This window comes from Dipodomys merriami, unplaced genomic scaffold (genome assembly GCF_024711535.1).
Source record: "Dipodomys merriami isolate MVZ:Mamm:240054 unplaced genomic scaffold, mDipMer1.0.p SCAF_21, whole genome shotgun sequence".
Classification (NCBI taxonomy): domain Eukaryota; kingdom Metazoa; phylum Chordata; class Mammalia; order Rodentia; family Heteromyidae; genus Dipodomys; species Dipodomys merriami.
This window is the reverse complement of record NW_027203493.1, coordinates 5,011,623-5,038,364: the sequence shown is the minus strand read 5'-3', so window position 1 is coordinate 5,038,364 and position 26,742 is coordinate 5,011,623. Positions and strand designations below refer to the sequence as shown.

Below are 26,742 nucleotides of genomic sequence, written 5' to 3'. Positions count from 1 at the left end.
AGTAGCCCTGTGGTTCAAGTGGTACAGCATTAGCCTTGAGATGAAGAGCTGAGGGACAGCTCTCAAGCACAGAGTTCAAGTCCCATGACTGACAGAAACAAACAAACAAAAAAACAAAAAAACAAAACAAGGACTGGGAAGGTAGCTCAGTGGTAGAGTGCTTGCCCTTGCATGCATGAGGCCCTGGGTTTGATTCCTCAGCACCACATAAGCAAAAAAAGCCAGAAGTGGCACTGTGGCTCAAGAGGAAGAGCACTAGCCTTGAGCTGAAGAGCTGAGGGACAGCACCCAGGCCCAGAGTTCAGGCCCCATGACTGGCAAAATAAATAAATAAATAAATAAAATAAAAACAAAACAAAACAAAACAAAAAACAAAAAAAAACCAAGAAACTCTTCTCATTACCAGGAAGGTTTGTCCCAATATTCTTTTTGAATAGTAATTCATGACAGATTAAGTCAATATTGTACCAAGGATCTTTTTTAAGGGTTTTTATACAATCAACTTATTAATCAAAAAACTGCCAGAATATATTTGTATACCAATTTTTTGTTTCATGTATAATTTTGTTGACATTTTGTCTGAATGGCCCATTCATGGTTGAGTTTTTCTAATTTTTTTCATGTATTTACAAATGGTTTAGTTTAGCCATATTAACAATAATATATCAATTCAGTATTGCAAGCATTTAAATGTTGACTTTGTTGTGTGTGCATATGTGTGGTTATCTGTGTGTGATGTGCTCAGGGTATTGTAAAGTAAAGGTAATTAACTGTAAGCAGATTGTGAAGAAATATTTCATTATTCACTTCCTGTTATTTAAATTATGTCATATGTATTTTCTTTAGTCATTTTTGAGTATTTTTCTCTGAAGTTATAATCATGTGCCTTTTTTAACTTCTTTTATTGCTTGTTTATTCAAAATGATTTTAGGTCCTTTTTATTATCCTACAGTCAAGAATCTATTTTCCATATCAAGTTGTTGTACTAAGAAAATGCATATATCATTATTGATTTACATTATATACCTTTGTACTATTTAACAATGAATATAGAAAATATTACTTCTTTAACTTTCCCTATTAATTTTTCTTAGATTTTTTATAATATCATACTATGAATTATACGGAAATACTTTAAAGATTCAAATATTGGTTATAATCTCAATCTTCCCCAAAGAGTAAAAACACAAGGAACTATGTATTCAGGTGTGGAAACTCTCGAGGTTGGAATCCCAACAATCTATTCTGTTTGTGTCCTTCCTTACTGAAAACTGCATCACCATCTGAGACCTGCTTTGTGCCAAATGTATTACAGGTGTTTCATTGTTTTAGCTGTAAGACATCTCTAAAGGATTTCATGTACCTTGCCAAACTTCCTTCTTTGTATTTCTATACTTGATCAGATTTTCCCTTCTAACCATCTTATGAAGAAGCTTGCATATTGATGCATGGAGTGGGCACAGAGATTTCGGTTCTTACTTTGTCCATTGTAGACCCCTGATTGTAGACTTTGAGTACTGGCTAAGAGAAATGACATTATGTGAGCTAAAGTGGCAATGTGTACATTTTCATATCACTCAATTATTATCAAGGCACAAGAGGGAAAAGTACATGTAAAAAGATGTTTGAACAAATTTTGTTCCTAATGGAGTTGCTGATTATAATTTCAGTTCATGAAGTTGTTGTATTGTCTACCAGTTAAAAACGAACTAGCTAGCTAATTAACTAAGAAAATAAATACATAAAACTGGAAATTCAAAAATGTTCTGAAGCTTATTATAAGAAAAGCCTTTATTACATTTACAGAATGTACTAATATGAAAGATTTTTTTTATTTTCTCTGCTTATATTTCTCTTTTTTATTTTTCTAGTAAACACTTTTTAAATATCTACCTTTGAAATATGGACCTGCTGATTTACAGGCCCTCAGGAAATATTTGTACATATTTAATAAATAAATGAATGGAATGATTTGGCTAAATTTTAAAATATATTTTAAAATTTTGAACTCAGTTTCATACATGATTAGACATATTTCCTCTCTTTGTAGATTTCAATCATTGCTGTGAACATTATTTACATAACAATTAACATTATGTTAATATTCACTCCAGGATTTATTTTTGTGTATTAGTAAACCAGGTACATGTAATTAAAACAATTCCTTTGTTAAGGTCACTTCTGAAGATTATTTTACATAAAAGAATGAAAACAATTCAATTCATTAATATTCACAATGCACTTGACTTCTCTAGAGAGTAAGAAATAGACAACACCTAGGCAACATTCAACTAGTGAACAATTTTCCCCACTGCAAAAAAGCAGTAAATACAATTGTCAAAGGGATTAATTACCAGTGTCCAACTTCCTTGGCATGTGTTCATTGGTCCTCTCTCTCAGGGTAAGTAAGCATTGCTTGTGATGATTTTTCTACAGTTGTAATTGCTCTTTACATTCACCCTAAAAACTGCCCCAAGTATTATTGCTAATAAGACCCACTGTGTATTCACTTTGGCTAATATGTCTCAAGGCAGTAGTAACAATGGAAATTTGCAAGTAATAAATGAAGTGAAAAAAATAGTCAAGCATGTGTAGAAAGTCACCTACAATAGTTAATTTGATGGTCTATTACCTGATTATTTGATTTTCCAGGTTTATAATGGCAAAATGATATTGTCAACTTTCCTCAGTGCAAACGAAACCTCAGACCAAGCTGGATGAATTACATTCACAAGGTTAATCATAGTTTCCAGTAGGACTTAAAAAGGGAATTTACTCTTATTATCAAGGCTGAGGAAACAAGAATTCAGTGGCATTCACTTTACACTTATACAAAAATAAAGTTTGCCCAATGATTAAAATTCTAGAAAAAATAGTAACAAAATCATTGGGGATCACAGTTAGCAATAGCAAACCAAACAGAAGTCCCTCTGTCTCTCTGTCTCTGTCTCCATGTATGTCTTTCTCTGTCTCTCTCCATATATATATATGGATAATATATAAAATGTAAGAGGAAATATGACAAATAAAATGAGTTTCTGAATAGAGTAGCAGCAGTCTGTCAAAATTAGTGGTATTATTTTTTACTGCTTTAGAACCTATTTACAATTATTTTTTAAAAGATAACACTTCAAAATAAATAAGGATCTTTTTTATAAATACATCTAGTGAAAAGTGCTTCCATCCAACTTTTAAAAGGTCTAAAAACCACTAAAAAACATGGTTTTAAAGGTTCATACAGAGATTTAATTTGTATTTTTTTCCTTTGTGTTGTTACTGGGGCTTGAACTTAGGTCTTGCACTCTTGCTTGAGTTTTTCACACTAAGCTGGCATTTTACTAATTGATAAGACTCTTGCATTACAAAATTTTTTCTTTAAATATAACAATTCTTAGTGAAATTTCCTAAAGCAGTCTCAATTATAATGAAGAGCTATTTGTCAAATTTTCAAGAAATAACCCAGACCAAAAGAGGGAAGACCAAGATGTGATTTTTTTTCAAATTAATATTACATAACAATATAGCAATGATATAAGATGAAAGAAAATTTCTTCATTACTAATGAAGAAAATGTATCATTGATTGAGATAACATTAAATAACACCAGACTGACAAATCACTTAAAATTCATGTTTTACTGTTAACTCATCATTTTTTATTTTACTTTTAGAAGAGTGAATTTCTTATATTCCATTTCATTTTGATTTCTGTTAATTGCAATTACAGGCCATGGTTACCTTACTTAAATTGGTGGTACTGAACAACTTTTTTAAATTCAATGTAATAACATCTTAAAAATTTGAAGTAACAACCATTATCACTTAGCCACTCTGATCATTTCTGGTGGAGCCTTAGGGTCTTTTACCCTATTTTTTGCAAGTAAAAATATTTTGAAAATTTTTCTTTCCTTACTTGTATCCAATCTAATTTTTTCCTCTTGCTTTTTTTTATAGTTTTGCTATGGCTAAGAATTCAAGCACTAGGTTTATTGAAAGCAAGTCCCTGTGTCTCCTTCTTGATTAGAATTTTCTTTTAGTTTTCCCTAACTAGTACAATGTTTGCTGCATGTTTATCATCTATGGCCTTTACTTGGCTGAGAATATGTTCTTGTAAGCCTTGTTTATTGAAAGATTTTTCATGATGGAACATTGAAGTTGGCCAAAGATTATTTTTATGCATTTATTGAGATGGTCATTTAATTCTTTGCTCCTGATTCAATTGTGTGCTATATTACATTTATTTATTTGCCTACATTATACAGTCTTTGTATTCCTGGAATGAGAAAAACTTGATCACAGAGTGCAATACTATGAATACTACATAATAATTATTAATGAGATGTAGAATTTAGTTTGAAGAGTATTTTATTAGCAATGATGTTCATGAAGGAAACTTGGTTTTCTTTCCCTAAGGTCAACCTAGAATTCTGTGCCCAGTAAAAAAGCAATAAATAATAAAAGAAAAACCTTTTAAAAGTAAATGCAAGATAAAGACATTTTCTGACACATAAAAGCTGGAATAATTCATTACCAGTAGGCCTGCAATACATGAAAAGATAAAGGATATCCTTGAGTTAGAAAGAATGTGATGACAGATGGAAAGAGTCTGCACAAAGAAATGAAGAGGACTGGCAATATTAACCAACCTGATAAAAAAAAGGGTCATTTTTAGATGTGCCAGTCCTCAAAATAATCAATAAAATACTTATGAATTAACCAAACCATTGGAAATAAAGACCACCGCAATAAAGAATTAACACGAGTAAAACTGAAAAAAGACACTATAAAATGGAAAAGACATTATACAGAATTCAGCAGAATTGATACTGTGAAAATGGCTTTATTATCAAAGGAAGCTTATTGACTCTATACATTCCAGCAATTTTCTTTTTTAAAAAGAATTTTTTTTGCTGTGAAAATACTGTACAGAGGGGTTACAGTTACATGAGCAAAGTAATAAGTACATTTCTTATCCAGCATTGTTGGCTCTTCCTTTGTTTTTCCCCTACCATCCTTTCCCTCCCACCTCCTCAACTACACCCCCCTCCCCCGCCGCCTAATTGTAAAGTTCATTTTTTGACATAGCTAGCCTCTTTTACATCTCCTTGTTGCAATGGGTCAACCTGTATCCCTATTTAAACAATTTTTTTCCTTACCCTCCCCAAGTTATACCAACATCAAATACAGTGAAAACAGCAACTTACTTTGCAGAAATATACATGTCATCTAACAGGTATGGACCTACAATTAGGCAGTGAGATAGTACTTTAAAGTCAGACTGACCTGTGTTAGCGCTAGAAATACTTTAGAATATTATGATTATATCTGAAAGGTCCTCATTATTTTTAATTGTATTTCTGGATTTGTTTTAATGCTCACCTGAGCAGAGCTAATTGCTTCTAATTTGTAGCAATAATTGTGCCACTATTTAAAAACAATGGAGAACGATATTGTATGGCCATGGTCTTCACGTGACATTGTAGGACTGACACCAATCCTTCTGTTCTAAGGTGCTCAAGAAATTATTAAAAGAAAAGGAGATAGATCTTTTGTTGTCAAACAGCATTATTTTAGAAACATCCATTTGTGTCCAAGCCTTTGTCTGGAAGAGGTTTGTGGTTATATAATATTATTGTCTAAAACTGTTGCAACAGCATAATTTGTATTTCATTTCTAACATCTTAAATTCCATAATGTAGTTTGTACATATCAATAATGGAAGGACATGCTTATTTTGAAAACAATGGAAGTTGGATGTCACACACACACTTTATATTCTAAAAAGAATCTCAGATGTTTTTGCAATTTTAATTTAAATTGGTAAGAAATTTAGAAGGGGGATTGAGTGGGGGAGCGGGGGAGGCTGGGAAGGGATGTGAAGGGTAAACAAAGGAGGATGCTGCAATGCTTGATAAGAAATGTACTCATTATCTTGCCCATGTAATTGTAACCCCTCTGTACAGTATGTTCACAAAAAATAAAAATTAAAAATTAAAAAAAAGAAATTTGGAGCAATCAGTGAATCTATCTTCCAATAAACTGTTTTATATACTGCTGACTAAATGATGCAAGTTGTCAATGGCTGAGTGATTAAGTAGGTAGCTATTATTAATTGATTGATTTTTCTTCAACTAAATTATACAGACCAATGAGGCATGGATTGATTACTGTGGGGAAAATATATTGTAAATGCACAGCTACTTTTGCATATATATTGTTGGAATATGCTTCATTCTTTGACATCAAGATGATAAATATCAGATGAGATACTATTCTGCAATGTTCAGGCAAGGCGTGAATATAGGTAAGAAACTGCTTGCTAGGATTAATGAAGAATTAATAAGCTCTGTGAATAGCAAAACTTTAATAGACCACCTGGGATGCTGGTGATCCTAGATTATGAAATGGCCTTTCTACCTGGCACTTTGGAAATGTATATAAAAAGTTTAGAAAACTTATTTTTATCTGCAAACCCAAAAATAATTATGGCTGAAATAACAATTATAGCATAGGAGTGGAAATGGGCCAGAGGTACACAATAAAGCATTGTTTGGGTGTAAGAGTTGTTGCAGGTCTGTGTTATGATGTGACTATATGGGATATTGAGCAGCTACTGAAATAAATGGATTTGTTCACTCATTTTACTTAATGGATTTATATGCAATAAATACTTTTTTTGTAGATGACTTACCCTGAGTGAGTTAAGGGTATTAGATAAAAGAAGAAATTACCTTCACACAAGAAAACCACATATGCCAGCCCAGCAGTTAATGTCCTACTGAGTGGGACAAGGTTGCAGGCATTTGTCTCTAAGACCAATAGCAAAAGGAGGAGGCCTGCTTGCACTGCTTCTGTTCAGTTGTGTGCAGAAATCCTAGCTAGAATGATTAGCCAAGAGAAAGAAATGAAATGCATTGAAGAGATGAAGGTTAAATTGTCCCTATAGGAAATGACATGATCTTATTCATAGAGAAAATAAATACCCCATGCAAAACTCTAGAGCTAACAAATTTAGTAAAGTTGCAAGAACCAGGTTAATATGTAAGTTGATACATATTTCTCTGTAGTAATAGTAAATGTGTGGAAAACAATAAGTGAAAATTACATTTATAATAGCTACAGAACAAATATTGAAGGACATATTTATATGAATTCTTCAAGCTAAAAGCCATAACATATGGGTTAAAGAAATGAAAGAAGCTAAAAATAAATTAAAATAAAATATTCCATGCTTATTTTTTAGAAGAATGAATTTTAAATATACATGCTACTTGAAGTGACCTACATACCTCAGTTAAAAATAATTACTGGTAAGTTACTGGTCAATTGCAAATAAGATTTTCATGATCTAGTTCCTGAGGATGAGGCTGAAGGGTTGAGATTTGAAAGAAAATCTAGGACTTGGTATGTCTTAGTTCTTCGGAATCTTAGAGGTTTGAACTTGTAGCCTCATACTAATTAAGTATGCAATCTAGCACTTGTTTAACCCCCTCCTAAACTTGTGACTAAGCTATATGTTTTTTGTTTGGTTGCTTGTTTTGGTTTGTTTTTGCGTTGGTCTGTGGGTTTGAACTTGGGGTCTAGGAACTGGGTTTTTTGTTTTGTTTTGTTTTGTTTTCTGAAGGCTAGCAACTCTAACACTTGAACCATAGCCCAACTTCTTCCGGATTTTTTTTCCTTTTGGATATGAATTGGAGTTAAGAATCTCATGGGCAATCCTACCCAGTATGGCTTTAAACCAGGGTCCTCAGATCTCAACCTCTTGAGTAGCTAGGATTAAAGGAATGAGCCCACCAGCCCCAGCTAGACCTTGAATTCTTGGTCATTTGAAAATCCATTTTCGTTCATAGAGCTTTTTAAGGGCATTCTTCACATCCTTGTTTCTGAAGCTATAGATCATTGGGTTAAACATAGGAAAGACAACTGTATAAAACACTGCCACCACCTTATCACTGTCTGGGCCGTAGCTGGTGGTGGGGCGTAAGTAGGTGAACAGCAGTGTTCCATAGAATAAAGTGACAGCTGTGAGGTGGGATGCACAGGTGGAGAAGGTTTTGCTCCGGCCTCCTGAAGACTTGATGCTCAAAACGGTTAAAAAGATGCGGAAATAAGAGACGAATATGACTAGAAAAGTGCTGATCTGGATTGTGCCACACAACGCAAAGAGCAAAAGCTCATTGATGTGCGTATCTGCACAGGCCAGAGCCAGGAGGGGAGGGATGTCACAGAAAAAATGATTGACCACGTTGGAACCACAAAAGGGAAGCCGAAACGTGAGGGAGACGTGCACCAGCGACGTGACACTTCCACAGAAATAGGCCAGCACAATGAGACCGAGGCAGACGCGCCTGGACACCAGCGTGGAGTACAGCAGGGGGCTGCAGATGGCCGCATAGCGGTCATAGGCCATTGCTGCCAAGAGGAGGCACTCCGTGTCTGCAAAGCAAGCAAAGAAAAGCATCTGGACCACACAGCTCTTTCTGGAAGCCAAGAAGTTGACCAGCATTTTGGGGGTTATTGCTGTGGAGTAACTGACGTCTAAGAAAGACAAGTTGCCAAGGAAGTAATACATAGGGGTTTGTAGACTTGAAACTGTATTAATGAGAATTATTAAGCCCGTGTTTCCCACCACTGTTAATGAATAGATGATGAGAAATATGAAGAACAGTGTGATTCTGAGAGGGAGAGAATCCGTGAATCCAACAAAGATGAACTCGGTAGGTGTGGAATAGTTTTTCTCTGACATCTTCGTAGTTTTCTTTTTTTTTTTTAGTGGTGGTAAATGGAAATCAGCCAATGTAGATGGACTCGAGTAATGAATACACCGAGATCTTTATTCCGCCTTTTAAGGAAGCAAATACAAGGTTAAAAATGTCAGAGATGTGACACTTTGTGTGATGTAATTTTGTTCAGTTTTTGTATTTAAGGAAAACAATTAAAATTATCATTTTTGGGAAAATATTACTTAACATATATTATTTAATGATGGCCATGAATATTATATGCTAGGTGAAACATTTGGCTCAGGGGATGAGATCCGACAGCACAAGGAAAATTGGCAATGATCTGCAGAGGTGAAATTCTGCTGTGCAAACTTAAAGTCATGTTTCTCCTTCTAAGGGATAGTTGAGGAAAAGTCTAGAAAATATACATATAATTAAACTACATATTCTGTAGCCACTGAAGAATATTTGTGTTCATGGAGGGGACAACTTAATACAGTAGTTAAGATCAAAGTAGTTATGTAAGAGATGACTGGATTTATGAAAAAAAATCAGCCATTACAAAAGTTGTAGGCAGAGATTGATTCCTTGTACATATATATATATATATATATATATATATATAAACATTTTTATAGGCCTAATCAGAACTAATATTCTTTTTTTATATTGTTTTTGTCTCCTGAAAGCACACATTTAACAAGGTTAAAAATAAAAAGAAATGGATATAGATTCAATATCGCGCAATACCTTTCACTTTTTGGTTATGTAGTTGGTAAATGTGTGTGTGTATGTGAGGGAAAGAGAGCGAAAGAGTGAACAAGTGAGAGAGAGAATGTGTGTGGGGGGGGCGGGGGGGAAGGAGAAGGATTGGGATTGGGGGGAGGGGGGAGGCTGGGAAGGGATGTGAAGGGTAAACAAAGGAGGAGGCTGCAATGCTTGGTAAGAAATGTACGCATTATCCTGCCCACGTAATTGTAACTCCTCTGTACAGTATGTTCACAAATAAAATTAAATTAAATTAAAAAAAAAGCATGTGTGTGTGTGTGTGTGTGTGTGTGTGTGTGTGTGTGTGCTGTTGCTCAGCTTTATCAACTTAAGGCTAAGGCTAGCACTGGTAAAACTCAAGCCATAGCTTCACTTCTTGCTTTTTATATATTTTTCTTAAGTAGTTAATTATAGATAAGAGCCAAGAGTCACGTGGCATTTCTTGCCTAAGCTGACTTAGAACTGTGATTCTTAGATATCAGCTTCCTGAGTAGCTAGGATTATAGGCATGTACCACCAATACACCAGAACCACAACACATTTCCTAAAGGGAATTCTTAAAGAACTAGTATACTACAAAGAAGCGGTGACTTGACTCAATTGAACTGTGGCTCATCTGTTCTCAGGGAAATAATACTTAAAAAGTAACTACTTCTAAATGATTTTTTTAATTTTCCATTCTCATGAAAGGACATACTTGCCTACACAAGTTTTAGAATTAACACTTGTAATTCATTCTCTTTTATAAATGCCCTTTCTTGTCCTATGATGTTTAAGCACATAGAAAAACTGGGTATAATCAGCACACTATGTATTTTGTATGCAAACACCTCAGTTAATCTAAGGAATGTTTGCAATTAACATGGTAATATGCATATAATGGTGGAAGTATTTTTAAAGCTCACAGAATTTGGATTTAGATAAACTTGTATTTAATTCTAGACTTGATACCTAACCTTCTAGAAGTCACTGAACATTTCTATGGCTACATTTCTTTGTTTAATTAACACAGAATGTATCATAGGTCAAAAGCAGGCTGTTTTAAGGTATTATAAAATATTTCAAGGAGATTATTATATTTGAGATGCATAGAAATGCATATTATTCCTTATACACTTTTTACTATTAATATAAATGCAATGCTTAGAGAACTCAATATCTGACTTTGAAATGCTATATTTTCCAAGTTAATGTTTGGAAGATCAATCACAAATGAACAAAAATGTATTGTCAGTGATCATGTGTTACATGCTCATAGAATTTGTGGCTTAGCTTTGTGATACAGTAGATCTGATTATTGTCTCAAAAATTGTAATCATAGGAATAAGTTGAAAAATACATTGGTCAATGATTTATTTTGTAATGGTCATAAATAAGTTAATTTTATTGCTATAAACTTTTCAGCCTATATCTTGTTTCCCATATCTACATACATAAACAAACTGAGAAATTTTCAGGGAATCAGCAAAGCCAGAGTTTCTAAAGTCAATACATCAGCTTGTGACATTCATGAATAGATATTTTTGTTGATTCTTCAAGGAATTACTCACTTACCTGAAGACCATCTACAACTCTGATTTACAGGACTTACTTCGTATAATAGATTACAAACATTTCTCTTCAAGCTTTAGCAATGAATTTTAGGAGGGAGGGCTATTTATCTTCCAGTTTATGGCAAGTGGGACAATATCCCAAGACAATGCCCAGCCCCAGTAGAACACTGTGTGGGCAATTATCTCCTTTCAATGGAGTGGATTAACTGATTTCTTTCAAATGAGAAAGTTGAAGGATGATAATACACTTAATTATAGGAAGGATAATAATAATCTAACATATATTATCATCATTGGTAGATATTTTGTTGAACAATAAAAATCATAACAAAATATATCATTTCATAGAGGAGTGAAGTAAATCCATATTCTTGAATATTATAGTATTCATCAATTTCCATTAAATGGAAAATAACTGAATGGTCTTTTAAGTATACAATCACTAAAACATACTTCCGATCAGTATTAATGAGAAGACACCATGGCAATCTCATTTATGTTTCTTTATCAAGTGAGTGACTGGACAGGAATATATCCTGAAAACAATTGCTGTAGAACTCAGGGAGAATGGTTCAAGCAACTAGAATTTGAATGTTAATGTTACATATCATAAGACTGGGCCTTAATCAATGTCATCTAACTCCTGTTAATTGTTGAATGGTGAATAATGGTTACCTACTTCATGAAATTCTTGTGGATCGTGGGGTAATGCAAGCAAGTATATGGAACAATGTTCAGAAAATGATATTTATTTCATAATTCTTATCTATCTCTGACCATTACAACCTTGTTTCTTAATACTTAAAAATGCAAGTCACCTTTTCAATATTGTGCACATTATACTATGTACTTAATATGTTTAAGTTGGATGGATAGAAGAATGCTCAATACAGCAAGGAATTGACTTCCTTGATATACCTGCTATCTGACAATATACACTTTTCTGTTCCATAAGTCCACATAGTTTCTGGTATTAAGGGACCACTTAGGATTCTGATGTTCCTGTACTGAGCCATCCTTGTGTCCTTGGACGGCATCTCACTTGATCAGGGTGAATGGACTTTTCAATGTGCTGGTAAGAGTGGCTAAAGACTGTTCATCTGAGTGAGATTAGCCTGTAGTCCCTTTTTGTCTTTTTTTTTTTGGTATTATCTTGTTCTAGTTTAGGGATCAAGGTAGTGTTGGCCTTACAGAATAATTAGGAAGCACTCTTCTTATATAAAATATTCTGAACAGTGTAAGTAGAATTGGTATCATAACTTAAATTTTTCTCTTTAAACATACAAGATGGTTTTTTAAAAAACTTTTAATCCTGGAGTCACTTCAGGAAAACAATGACTTTGTTATTCCATCTATACATTTCTCCAACAGAAGTTTTTGTTTTTGTCTGGAGTAAGCATTCAGATTCTGGAGTTCCAACACTTACTGACACATTTCTGAGCATCTTCTCATGTCACCACTGAGTAAGAAGAACGGAAAGAAAAGGTCATATGTTTTGTGGATGATTAGTAAGTGATCTTCCTTCGAACCCTAATCCTTCTCCTAATTTCCAGTCCTTAGTCTTTATTCTTTCTGGCTTCTACCAGTAACTACTGCCCCATTGCTGACAACCAGCTAAAGTATTTTTGACTTCTTTGACTTTGGCAGACTAATATTTTAAATGAAATATTTTAAGGGATTATTTTCAAAATAAAGTATAATGAATATAAGCACAGCATTGCTGCCTTGTCATTCCTCTGATCATAAAACTCAAACCAAGCACTGACCACTAGAGTGGTAGACCAGTTGGCAAAATTGCCACAATAGTAAATCAGAGTTTTTTAGTGTTTCTTTTTTATTTAATATATATTTTTACTGTAAGGATACAGAGGGGTTACAGTTACATGAACAAGGTAATGAGTACATTTCCTATCAAACGTTGTTACCCCCTCCTTTGTTTTTCACCTACCATCCCTTACCTCCCCCCACCTCAACTCCTCCACTTCCTGTCTGGTCTCCCCCTCCCCCCCTGACATATTTATAATGTACTATGTGATTTTATTTTGTTTCTTTGTTATGTTCCCACCCCCATCCCCACTATATACCCCCTGTTTTCACTGTATTTGATTCCAGTGCCCTGCATCTTGTATATATACTTTTCTAATTTAGGGAGGGGAAGGGAAAAAAACAAAATGCTTACAGGGATACAGGCTGACCCATTATAACAATGACATGTATAAGATACTATGTTGAAAACGAACTTTTAATATTTCTTTAAACATTTTAAAGACTTAAACTTGATCCTATTGTAAATATTTTCCAAACAGGAAAAAAATTAAAATATATCTTTAGGACAGAGGTAGCTTGAAGTTTGAGACTTCATTTTCTGTTGTGTGTTTATCAAATTACTTTTTATTCAATGAGCTGATTGGGCTAAAGTCAATAAACATTTTACTGTTTGAATTTGGTTTCCAAACAACTTTACACATGTTTACAATTTTTCTGACATTCTAACAATTATAAAATTTTAACTGTGTATAATTCAATGATGAGGCATTACAGTTTCATAGACATGGGATAAGTTGCATATAAAATGTTATGTATAAAATTACTTGTTAGATGACATGCTGATTACATAATTAAAATGGAAAAATAAATTTTTAATGTAAAAAGAAGTTTCAAAGGATAATTTTCAAGGCAATGAAGTATCTCTGATGGTATTTTTAACTACATGAAAAGGTACCCATATTTTCATTGCTTCAAATTTGAACATGTATTGTTTTATACTGTATGATATTATCATATTACTAAAAAGGCATCAAAAAAACCTTTAACATCAGACATGGATTGGTAAATACCAAAACTTTTTAAATTTTTGTCAAAATATTTACTAATTCATTTAAATTTACAGAAGTTACTTCTTTGGGTCTTTACTTTTCTAGTAAACTATTATGAAACATCAAACTTTATAATGACTGAACAGCTTTATACACCTTTATAATACTTGAGCAGGTTAACAGAATTGTGTCTGCAAGAGATCATACATTCAATAACTAATATATGCCAGAGACCAGAAATGTAATTAAAAACATTGTAGTTTAAATTATGGGTAAGAACAGCCAGGTGACAGTGGCTTACATTTAGAATTCTAGCTACTCAGAAGCTGAAAGCCTAAGGAATGTGTTTCAAAACAAACCCAAGCAGTAATCTCCATAAGAGTCATTTGTAAGAAATCAGCTAACCCACCCCACTGGAAGGAGAGTAATTGCCACACAATGTTCTACTGGGGCTGGGCATTGTCTTGGGATATTGTCCCACTTGTCACATGCTGGAAGATAAATACTGCTTCCTCATAAAACTCATTTCTAAAGCCTGAAAAGAAACATTTGTACTCTATTGTGCAAAGTAAGGTCTATAAATCAAAGTTGTAGATGGTCTTAAGGTAAGTGAATTATTCCTTGAGGAACCAACAAAAATATATATTCGTGAATGATGGATAAATTTTTAGATGCATTCTGGCTTAGATGAAGCCCCTGGCTTTTTCCCAGTTTGTGTATGTCCGTGGGATGGAAAATAAGGCATGGACTGAAAAGGATGTTGTAATTAACTTTAACTTGTTTATGACATTTACAAAAAAAATCATTGACCAATATATATTTCAACTTATTTCTATGAGCAAGAACTTTATTTTCTCTATTTAAAACTTTTGGGAAAGTAATCAGACCTACTGTATCAGAAAGCTAAGTCATAAATTCTATGATCCTATAACACATGATCACTGACAGTACATTTTTGTTCATTTGTGATTGATTGTTTGTTTGTGATTCTATCATTTCAAAGTCAGATATTGAGTTATCTAATCATTGCATTGACTTTAATAGTGAACAGTGTATAATGAGTAACATGCACTTCTATGCATCTCCAATATAATAAGCTCCTTGAAAGATGTTATAATATCTTATAACATCCTGCTTTTGAACTATGATACATTCTGTGTTAATTAAACAAAGAAATGTAGCCATAGTTCAATGACTTCTAGAAGGTTAGGAATCAAGTCTAGTGTTAAGCACAAGTTTATCTAAATCCAAATTTTGTGAGCCTCAAAAAAACACTTCCAATCATTATATGCATATTACCATGTTAGTTTCATATATTCCTTGGATTAACTAAGGTAATTTGCATACAATATACAAAGCATGTTGATTAGACCCATTGTTTTTTCTATGTGTTTAAACATCATAGAACAAGAAATGGCATTTATAAAAGAGTATGAATTACAAGTGTTAATTCTAAAACTTGTGTAAGCAAAGTTTGTCCCTCCATGAGAATGGGAAATAAAAAATCACTTAGAAGCAGTTAATTTTTAAGTAAGATTTCCCTGAGAACAGATGAGCCACAGTTCATTTGAAGGAATTTCAGGGACCCTAGATTTCAGTGTGAGCTGAATTCTGAAATGAAATTACTTTGAGACTGGTAGTCTCATTTTCAACAATCAAATACAGAAATCAACTAAGAAATTTTATAGTTTGTATGTGTACTGTTAGGAGAAAGAATTGGCTTTGATATTGTAAACCAGGAATATTAAAACTGAGTATTACATGATGGATGATCATTTCTTCTTTGGTGTTTTAACAGGGGTTTTAAATCTACCATTTAGTATAAATTCCACATATTTTGCTTTGGTTATTTTCAGATAATATCTTTTGCTCTTTTTTTGGGCCAGTGAGCCTCTTACCTCCTTTTCCCATTGAGACTGAAGAATTCTTTTGCAATGATCTGTTCACTTATTTGTTGTTTCTATGGAGGATTACAATATGTTTTATAAGCATTCCTCATATTAACAATTTCTAGGAATAGTCATTAAAGAATAATAAATAAATTCTTAGCCATTATAGAGCTTCTGTGCATACTGAATCTGTTACGTTACACGACAACTCTACATCATATATGACAAAGGTATGACTTAATAGATTAAGCATGGTTTTATTAACAAAGAAATACTGATATAAACACAAAGCATTTTCATATGAATCAGAAATAAAACCCATGGTTTTAGATATTTAATACATTTTTTCCAGTTCTATTAAGTTATGTTTTTTGTTTAACCAAAGCATAACATGTCTAAAGCAGACAAGTCAGAGTTCTCAGGATTGTACTGATTATGATATCTCATTGAATATAATCTCTTGGAGTTAGTGAGAGAGGATCACCTGTATTGTGTATATTGTGTATATTTTATGTATATTTCTGAATGCTTTAATACTACATTTTTACTACTTCTAGTTGCCATGTTGAAACTCTTTAGTTTGATGCAATCCCTTTTGTCCACATATTCTTTATTTGATTTGCTGTGTTTCTGGATCTTAGGAAGTTTTGACCATGCCTAGGCATTATAGTGTTTCCCTTTCCCCTCCCTGTGATATTGTCATAGTATCTTACCTTAAATTGAGGACTTAGATATACATTGAATTGATTCTGGTTCAAGGTTTTATATATATATATATAAAGATCTAGCATCAGTTTTCTGCATGTGGATAGCCAATTTTACTAGCCCTTTTTGTTCACCAGCACAACCATGTTCATTGCAGCATTTACTATAATCAAGATATGGAATCAAACCAGATGCCTTTCATTGGACCAATGGTTATGAAAATGTGGTATATAACACACTGGAATTCTACTCATCCATCAGAGATATTGTGCCATTGATAAAGAAATGGAAATACTTGATAAATACATTGAGTGAAGCATGTCAGACCCAAAGAAACATAGGTTGCATGGTTTCTCTCATTTGTGATAATTAAAATGTGCCTAAAATCTACAAGTCAACACAGTGGATGTTGGTGAAACAACTTTCACTGGGAAATGATAACTTATATGCATCTCTATGCATTCACACACAGTGAGACCAGAGGAGGATATTCTTATGACAGGATCACAAAGGCTCAATAATTATGTGAATATGAACATTTAAAATAATATTTACCAAAATGAACTCCAAGTGCTTTAAACAAAAGGTTTATATTTCTTTGTTTCTGTTTTAGTTTTCTTTTCCTTTTGTATTGTTTGTTCTGTCTTTGGGAGGGTAAGTGGAGCAAAGAAATGATGGGAAAAAGGGTGAACCAATGAAAAGTAATACTCAATAGACACTATGTTGAAAATGAGCTATAAAATTTTTGAGTGGGGATGTGAGGGAAAAACAGAGAACAATGAAGGGGTTACATTGTCCAAAAAGAAACATACTTATTACCTGACTTATATAACTGTTAGCCCTCTGTACATCACCTTTACAATAACAATAACAATACACACACACACACACACACACACACACACACACACACATATATATAATTAAAGCCACAAATTCTTCACAATACTAAGAAAAGAATAAGTAAACCATCTTTATCTCATTTGAAAAAGAATTTTATGTCCATTTGACTTTCTACAGGGCAAAGTCATTCTTTCCATACAAGATGCTCAATTGTGTAAGAATTCTCTTTATAAAATGTGCTGGACTCCTGGGAGTTAGTGGCTCATGTCTGTAATTGTAGGTACTAAGAGGCTGAGATATGAGGATCATAGTTTCAAGCCAGCCCAAGCAAGTTTGAAGGTATGCCTCAAGTGTCCTAGTACTAACCTTAGTGGATAAAGGTAAGAAACAGCACCCTGAGCACAACCCCAGGACTCACACACACAAACACACTCAGACACACGTACACACATGCACAAAAACACACTCAAATTTACCGAATACATAACTATAAAAAGAAATGGTACTGTAATATACTGAGTGTTGATCCATCTCTTTATAATCATAGCCCTGCTAAATGTGTACCTTCAAGAGAAAAAAATATAGAAGAGGAAGAATTCTCATTAGTGGCTCAATTAACAAAAATAAAAAATATATTTTTGTTTTTTTTTTTTGATGTGGGGCTTGAAAAAAATTAAAGAAGGATAAATCAATCTCTGTCCCTCATTTTACTAGCTGCTTCTTTAAATCCTGTCATCTCTTAGAATATTATTGTGTACTACATTAATTTTCTCCCTCCATAAATACAAATTATTTTTAATGTAATGGTGATGTACAGAGGGGTTATAGTTAAATAAATCAGGTAATGTGTACATTTTTGAACAATGTCACCTCCTCCCTCATTATCTTCCAGTTTTTCCCTTCCCAAATGCACTTGCCCCCAATTTGTGTAATTTATTTCCAACATAGCATCCAGTAAGTATCACAGCTGAATTGGCTCAAATATAGTGTTGTGGATAAAGAGAATGTAGCTTAACTGTGGGCATATCTTCCAACTGTTTTCTCAATTATCCTTTAGAAGGAGAAACATTAGTTTAGGATTGCAAAAATACAATGTCACCTCTATAGACCATTGTCATATTTCTCCTAATATCAAATCTCATTTCCTAAGCCAATTATTAACCCATCATATAAAATGCATAACTCTCATGAAATCATATATGCTAAGTAATACATTTTCTGAAAAAAGTGATAATTTTGCTTTCATTAAGTGAAAAAGCCAAACAAAATCATATCACATGGAATGCCAGATCTGTGATGTTTTTAACCTTGTATTTGCTTCTTTAAAAGGCAGAATAAAGATTGTGGTCCACTCGTCACCCAGGTCAATTCAGATTGTCTGATTCCATTTACCTCCAATGAGAAAAAGAAGAAAACTCCAAAGATGTCAGAGAAAAATTATTCTGTGCCTACCGAGTTCATCTTTGTTGGATTCACGGATTCTCTCCCTCTCAGAATCACACTGTTCTCCATATTTCTCATCGTCTATTCATTAACAGTGGTGGGAAACACGGGCTTAATAATTCTCGTTAATACAGTTTCAAGTCTACAAACCCCTATGTATTACTTCCTTGGCAAATTGTCTTTCTTAGACATCAGTTACTCCACAGCAATTACCCCCAAAATGCTGGTCAACTTCTTGGCTTCCAGAAAGAGCATCTCTTTCTGTGGTTGTGTGGTCCAGATGCTTTTCTTTGCTTGCTTTGCAGACGCCGAGTGCCTCCTCTTGGCAGCAATGGCCTATGACCGCTATGCGGCCATCTGCAGCCCCCTGCTGTACTCCACGCTGGTGTCCAGGCGCGTCTGCCTCGGTCTCATTGTGCTGGCCTATTTCTGTGGAAGTGTCACGTCGCTGGTGCACGTCTCCCTCACGTTTCGGCTTCCCTTTTGTGGTTCCAACGTGGTCAATCATTTTTTCTGTGACATCCCTCCCCTCCTGGCTCTGGCCTGTGCAGATACCCACATCAATGAGCTTTTGCTCTTTGCGTTGTGTGGCACAATCCAGATCAGCACTTTTCTAGTCATATTCGTCTCTTATTTCCGCATCCTTTTAACCGTTTTGAGCATCAAGTCTTCAGGAGGCCGGAGCAAAACCTTCTCCACCTGTGCATCCCACCTCACAGCCGTCACTTTATTCTATGGAACACTGTTGTTCACCTACTTACGCCCCACCACCAGCTATGCCCCAGACACTGATAAGGTGGTGGCCATGTTTTATACAGTTGTCTTTCCTATGTTTAACCCAATGATCTATAGCTTCAGAAACAAGGATGTGAAGAATGCCCTTAAAAAGCTCTATGAACGAAAATGGATTTTCAAATGACCAAGAATTGAAGGTTTAGCTGGAGCTGGTGGCCCACACCTGAAATGCTAGCTACTCATCAGTCTGAGATCTGAAGACCTTAGTTTGAAGCCATACAAGTTAGGAAAGTCTTTGAGACTCTTATCTCTAGTTAACTATATCCACATAGACACAAAAAGTCAGAAAAAGAGATGCGGCTCACTGGTAAATGCTAGCTTTGGCCAAAAATAAAAACATAATCTGAGGAAAAGCACCCAAGCCCTCAGTTCAATCCCAGTACCAAAGCTAAAACAAACAATAAAACAAAACAAACAGAAAAGACAGAAGAAGAATTTGGTCATAGGGTTGGATGGGTGTTAATCAAGTGGTAACATGGCCTTCTAGCAATTTTGAGGCCATAAATTCAAACTTCTATACTGCCAAGGAAATTGGAAGGCCATGTTTTTCTTTCCAATCTCAAATGGTCATCCTCACCCTCAGAAAACAGATCATGCAAACTTCACTTGTAATTTATTACAAATTTGCCAATAACTTTTTAATGTGATATGTAGGTCACTTTGAGTAGCATGCATATACATCCATATTTATTCTTCTAGTAAATAAGCATATTACAATTTATTTTTAACTTCTTTTACCCATATTTTATGGCTATTAATTTGAACAATAAAGTTAAATTTATTCCTGAATTTTTGTTCTATTGCTATTGTAAATGACATTTACTTCCCTTATTTTGTTCCAGGCATTTGCATAATTCTAGGTTCATGTCTTATATATATTTTCTCTTTCATAAGTCCACCAATTGCTAGCACTAGTGGGATATTTAGGATACTGAGCACAGTAAACTGCAAAAAAATTTAGAAATAGTGACCGCAGAAGACAACTATGATCTCAGAGTAGTAGGACAAATGTTACATTTATAGTTCATATCTATATGTTAAATTCTTGTGGATATAACCTTAGAAGATTCCAGGGAGTAGTCTTTAGGAAAATGAATTGTGAGAAAGCATATTGATAATATGAGATGTCATAGCACATGAAATTGTCATCTAAAAGTGAAACGTAATATCTTCAACTAAACTTGCACCATGCCTTTAAGTTCCTCTAATTAATGTGTTGCGATGTTATAGTCTCTGCTTTTCTTTTGGTTCCTTACTGTCATGGTGTGCTCCAAAGTGTGCCCATAGAAGGCACTGAAGGCTCAAGTCTGTATTCCTAGTTACTCAGAAGCCTGAGATCAGAGGGTTGCAATTTGAAGCCAGCCTGAGCAGAAAAGTCTGCGTGACTCTTTTTTAGAAACAGATTCATTATAAAAGCTAATGTACAGAGGAGTTACAGTTACATATTTCAGGCAATGAATACATTTCCTTTTTAACAGTGTCACTTTCTCCATTTTCTACCAGTTTTTCCCTCCGAGTTGTATAGTTCATTTCCAACATAGTATCTAGTGAGTTTCACTGCTGTATTGGTTCAGTCTTTCTGTGCTTCCCCTCCCCTACCCCAAATAAGGTAAACATACACATGACAAAAGGAGCAGAAATCAAAAACAGCCACAGAAGGGAATAAACCAAAGAAAAAAAGGAAAAGAAAAAAAAAAGTGTCGCATTGACTTTTCTGCCCAGGCTGGCTTCGAATAGCAATGTTCTTATATCAGCCTTCTGAATACTAGGATTAAAGACATGAGCCACCAGTGAACTCCAAGAGAGGGAAGCAAGAGGATTTTTATTGTATTGTTTGTGGTTCTGCATGGCTCTTATCTCCAGTAAACAACAAAACATGCCAGAAGTGGAATTGTGGCTCAAGTGGCAGAGCCTTGAGTAAGAAAAAATAGAAGAAAGAAAAAGAAAAATGAATGCTCAGTGCTCAGAGACAGTGCTTGAGCCCCGAGATCAAGCCCCAGTTCTGGTATATATATATATATATATATATATATATATATATATATATATATATATATATATATATATATATATACCAAAAAGTGTGTTTAAAGCCCTTGGTTTATTCTCACACCAGTTCTGCCAGGCACAGAAACCCCATAGCTGTCCACACTCTTGACATAGAATGACCAAAGCCTTTCTCAGCTGTGGCTGCTCTCAATCTGTACCTCAGAAGCCTCATCAAAGGTGCAGTGACACCTGTCTTTTATCCTTAAGCTTGAACTGAGAGTTTTTATAAATGAGGGGATATTGATCTTGGTTAAATGCTTTTCTGCATTTATTCAAATGATAATACAGTTAGGACCTGTGTTGTGCTAATATGATAGATTGTGACTTCTGATTCACGTATGCTGAGCCATCCTTGTGTCCTTGGACAGCATCTCACTTGATCAGGACTTTTCAATGTGCTGGTAAAGACTTTGTTTATCTGAGTGAGATTGGCCTGTAGTCCCTTTTTTTCTTTCTTTTTGGTATTATCTTGTTCTAGTTTAGGGATCAGGACAGTGTTGGCCTTACAGAATAAATTTGGAAGCACTCTTCTTACTATAAAATATTCTGAACAGTTTGAGTAGAATTGGTATCATAACTTGAATTGTTCTCTTTAAGCATACAAGATAGTTTTTTTTTAAACTTTTAATCCTGGAGTCACTTCAGGAAAACAGTGACTTGTTATTCCATCTATACATTTCTCTAACAGAAGTTTTTGTGTTTGTCTGGAGCAAGCATTCAGCTCCTGGAGTTCCAACATTTATGGACCCATTACTGAGCATCTACCACATGTCTACCTTGTGGTAACTACATACATGTTATTTGTCATTCAGTGAAGCTGCATACACATACCATCCCCATCCAAAGTGAAAATGTAAGGGGTGGGGTTGCCCTGTTAAAGGCAAATCCCTCAGGAATGTAGGCATCTTCTCATGTCACCACTGAGTAAAAACAACTGAAAGATAATTTCATATGTTTTGTGGATTATTAGTAAATGATCTTCCTTTGCACCCTAATCCTTCTCCTAAATTCTAATCCTTATTCTTCATAGCTTCCACCAGTAACTTCTTCCCCACAGTGGACAATCAGCTAAGATATTTGTGACTTCTCTGATTTTGACAGACTAATGGAAATATTTTAAGAGATCATTCTCTTAAGAAGGTACAATGCATATAAATACACATTTTCCTGTCCTGTCACTCCTCTGGGTATAAGACTAGAAACTGGACTAACCACTAGAGTCATAGCAAATTTTCCAATGCCTAGACCAGTTCAGAAAATCAAAGTTTTTAATATTCCTTGAAATATTTGAAATACTTATGCTTGAGCTTATTTTAAACATTTTCCAAACAGAAATAAATCCTAAAATATATCTTTAGGACAGAGATACTTTAAAGTTTGAGATTTCTTCATTCCCTGTTGTGTGTTTATCAGATTACTTTTTTCAATGACCTGATTGTGTTGAAGTCAGTGAACATTTTATTGTTCTGATGTTTCAAAACAATTTTGCTCATTCTTACAAATTTCTTTTCATTTACTTTTATTTCTATTTACATTTTTTCCTTTGGAATGTCATACAAATCTTGTTCACAGAACGAATCAACTGGCATTCTGACAGTTGTAAATTTTGAACTAGGTATTATTGAATGATGAGGTATTACGGATTCATAGATGTGGAATAAGTTAAACACAAAATTACATGTTAGATGACATAATTACATATTCAAAAATGGAAAAATAAATTTAAGTGTTAAGAGAAGTTCCAAAGAATAATTTTCAAGTCAATGAAGTATCTCTGTTGGTCTTGAAGCTACATGGAAAATGTACCACATTTTCATGACTTCAAATTTGAACATGTATTATTTTATATTGTATGATATTGTCATATTCTTTATTACTAAATAAACATTAGAAACTCTTAATATCATACATGGATGAATAAATACCAAAACCTTTTAAATTTTTGTCATGATATTTCTAATAAAATAATTTATTTTACTAATGCATTTTAATTTACAAAGTTACTTCTTCGGGTCTTTAGTTGTACTTTTCTAGTAAAGTATTATGAAACATAAATCCACCTTTATAGTGCTTGAACAGGTTAACAGATTTGTGTCTGCAACAGATGATACATTCAATAAATAATATATGCAAAAGACTGGACATTCAATAAAAAGAATTATAGTTTAAAATATGGGTAAGAACAGCCAGGTTTCAATGGCTCACACTGACAATTCCAACTTCTCAGAAGGCTGAAAGCCTAAGGAATGTGGATCAACACAAACTCAGGCAGAAAACTCCAGGAGAGTCATTCTCCAAAGCATCATCATAAATCTGGTCTGGAGTTTCAACTCAAGTAGCAGAATACCAACCAAGAAAGCAAATAAAACAAGTGTGAATCTCTGACTTCAAATCCCAGTAACACCAAGAAAAAAAATGTGTGGGGGGGTGGGGGATGGGTGGCATATGTCTGTAATTTCAGCTACTGGGGAGGTAGAGACAGAAGGATATTATTCAAGCCCAGCTCAGGCAAAAAGTTAGTGAGACCTTTTATCAAAAACATGGTAAGCATGGTGTTACACACATGTATCATAGCCATACAGAGGGCGGGTGTAGGAAGACTGCTATCTGAGGTCATTAGGGGGCTGAGAACATTGGAGATGTAATTTTTTTATTTTTTGGAGAATAGAGACAAAATAGAAGCAGTACATGTATACTCAATATTCATTTTTAAAAGAATACTATTATTTGGTTGTCATAAATAATACTTATTGCTACATGTAAATTATTTCGATTACTATAAATAAAGTCATTCCCAAAGAAAAAATTATGTTTCCCTAACACACTAAGAGAAGGATTACTACAATAAGCTAATAAAGACAGAAGGAGGGAAAGGATATTGATTGGGAATCTATACCTTCTCCATTGGTTACAAACACTGTCTGGTAGTACAAACAAACATAAGCCCCATTAAACTTTTCTTGTGCTATTCAGACCACGTCTCACCAAAATTACAAATGAAAGGAAAATTTGGTGTCAAACTATATCTTCACAATTGATCTGATTGCTACTTTGGTAACACTGAAATCCTTAAAAGAAAAATCCTGGGTACAATGTTGATGGTAAATCTATAATGAATTATTATTTTTAAAGAATATAAGGGCAAAATGTTCTCTTAACTAATTGACATAACTGTAAAATAACATTTCTCAGTTTTCAAATTCTCATTTCAATCCCTTGGTTTTTAATTTTTTTAGTGCCATCAGGATGTCTTTGTTCCTCATAGAGTATATGATTGGATTCAAAGTCGGGATAAAGACAGTATAGAAAAGAGACAACAGTTTCCCCAGTCCTTCAGACTGGTTGGTTTGGGGTTGTAAGTAAGTGATACTGGCTGTCCCATAGAATAAGACCACAACTATCAAGTGAGATGAACAGGTGGAGAAGGCTTTTGACCTTCCTCTGGCTGATGACAGTTTCAGAATATTGGAGATGATTTTGCCATAGGAGACAATGATCAACAGAAAGGGCACGGTGACAATAACCACTGCCACCACATTGGCTTCTACCTCATTTACAAATGTGTCACCACAAGCAAGCTTGAGCACTGGAGGGATATCACAGATAAAATGGTTAATCCTGTTAGACCCACAAAAAGGTAAAGAGAAAATCTGATAGGTTTCTCCAATCACAACTGGAATCACACTGATCCAGGAGGCAGCCACCAGCTGCACACAGACTTTTTGGTTCATGATCAGAGCATAGTTCAGGGGGTGACAGATGGCCACATAGCGGTCATAGGCCATGACTGTCAGTAGGAGGCACTCTGTGCCCCCAAGAGTAAGGATTAAACACATCTGGGCAGCACAGGCAAACAGAGAAATATTTCCTTTCCGGGTACAAAGGTCCATGAGCATTCTGGGGATGGTGACTGTCACATAACAGATCTCCAGAAAGGAAAAGTGGCTAAGGAAAAAATACATGGGCGTCTGAAGATTAGGGTCAAGGTTTGTTAGCAGTATGATGATGCTGTTGCACATCAGAATAGTCACGTACATGAGTAAAAATATCCCAAAAAGAATCCACTGGAGATGAGGATTATCAGAAAACCCCATGAGAACAAATTCCATCACGGTAGAGGTATTTGAGTTTTCTGTTCTAATTTTCTCTCCATCTGCAGAGGTGGTAAATTCAAGATGATTAATTAAACCAGGTTGGTATTACACTGGTGTCCCATTATCTCATGTGAATGCATGAACATGTGAAAGCAATCTCATAAATGGTTTCTCCCATTTTCTGGCTCTGATTGTATAAGATGAGAAGTCAAGCTTCAGGATGGACTGGTTTTGCCATTAAAGTAAGTTCCATTCAAGAAATAAGACTCATTTTATTAGACATAGTATAATATGACCAGGTTATTGAAAAGTAAAGTTATTTTTGCAAGCAGATAGTGGAGAAATAATATCTCATCATTTTGTTCTTATTGAAATTTTCTTTAGACTCTTCTGAGTATTTTTCTCTGTATCTATAATTGTGTGACTCTTTTTGCATTTCTTTCCTTATTTTTTCTAAATGAGTTTAGGTCCTTTCTATTTTACCACAGTGGACAACCAATTTTCCTTCTCAAAAGTCTGTCACTGAGAAAATGTATTCATTGTTATTTATTTATTATATACCTTTGGTTTATTTTTTGTATATCTTTCCATTCTTTAACAATAAATATGAAATACATTAATTTTTAATTAATACCTCTTGTACAGTATATAATAAGTATTAACCAAGTGCTGAGAAAATAAATATGACTGATTCCTCATATTATTATTACTATACTTATTTTCTTTTCCATGTGTGGCTTAAAATTTTTTAATAATTACCTTAGCACCTAATAATTTTTATTATTATTTTTATTGTGAAAATACTGTACAGAGGGGTTACAATTACATGGGCAAGGTAATGAGTACATTTCTTATCAAGCATTGTTGTCTCCTTTGTTTCCCTTTTCCATCCCTTCCCATCTCCCACCTACCCCAACTACACCCCCCAGCCAAAGTTGTAAAGTTAGTTTTTCAACATAGCTACTTATACATCTCATTGTTGCAATGGGTCCAACTGTATCCCTGTTTAAACAATTTTCTTTTTCCCTTCTCCTCCACAAATTATACCAACATCAAATACAGGGG

The 26,742-nt window shown here is 34.2% G+C and overlaps 3 protein-coding genes across 3 annotated transcripts; 1 reads left to right on the top strand and 2 right to left on the bottom strand.

The window, feature by feature from the left end:
- Positions 1-7,821: 7,821 nt before the first annotated feature.
- Positions 7,822-8,745, bottom strand: LOC138833638 (olfactory receptor 5AS1-like). Its single transcript, XM_070031920.1, has one exon. The coding sequence runs from the start codon at positions 8,743-8,745 to the stop codon at positions 7,822-7,824; it is 924 nt and encodes a 307-aa protein (XP_069888021.1).
- A 9,974-nt stretch (positions 8,746-18,719) lies between these two features.
- On the top strand, positions 18,720-19,658 carry LOC138833636 (olfactory receptor 5AS1-like). Its single transcript, XM_070031919.1, has one exon. The coding sequence runs from the start codon at positions 18,720-18,722 to the stop codon at positions 19,656-19,658; it is 939 nt and encodes a 312-aa protein (XP_069888020.1).
- A 5,128-nt stretch (positions 19,659-24,786) lies between these two features.
- LOC138834172 (olfactory receptor 10AG1-like) lies at positions 24,787-25,752 on the bottom strand. The gene has a single exon (XM_070032929.1). It carries the CDS (start codon positions 25,690-25,692, stop codon positions 24,787-24,789), a length of 906 nt encoding a protein of 301 aa, XP_069889030.1. The 5' UTR covers positions 25,693-25,752.
- Positions 25,753-26,742: the final 990 nt, after the last annotated feature.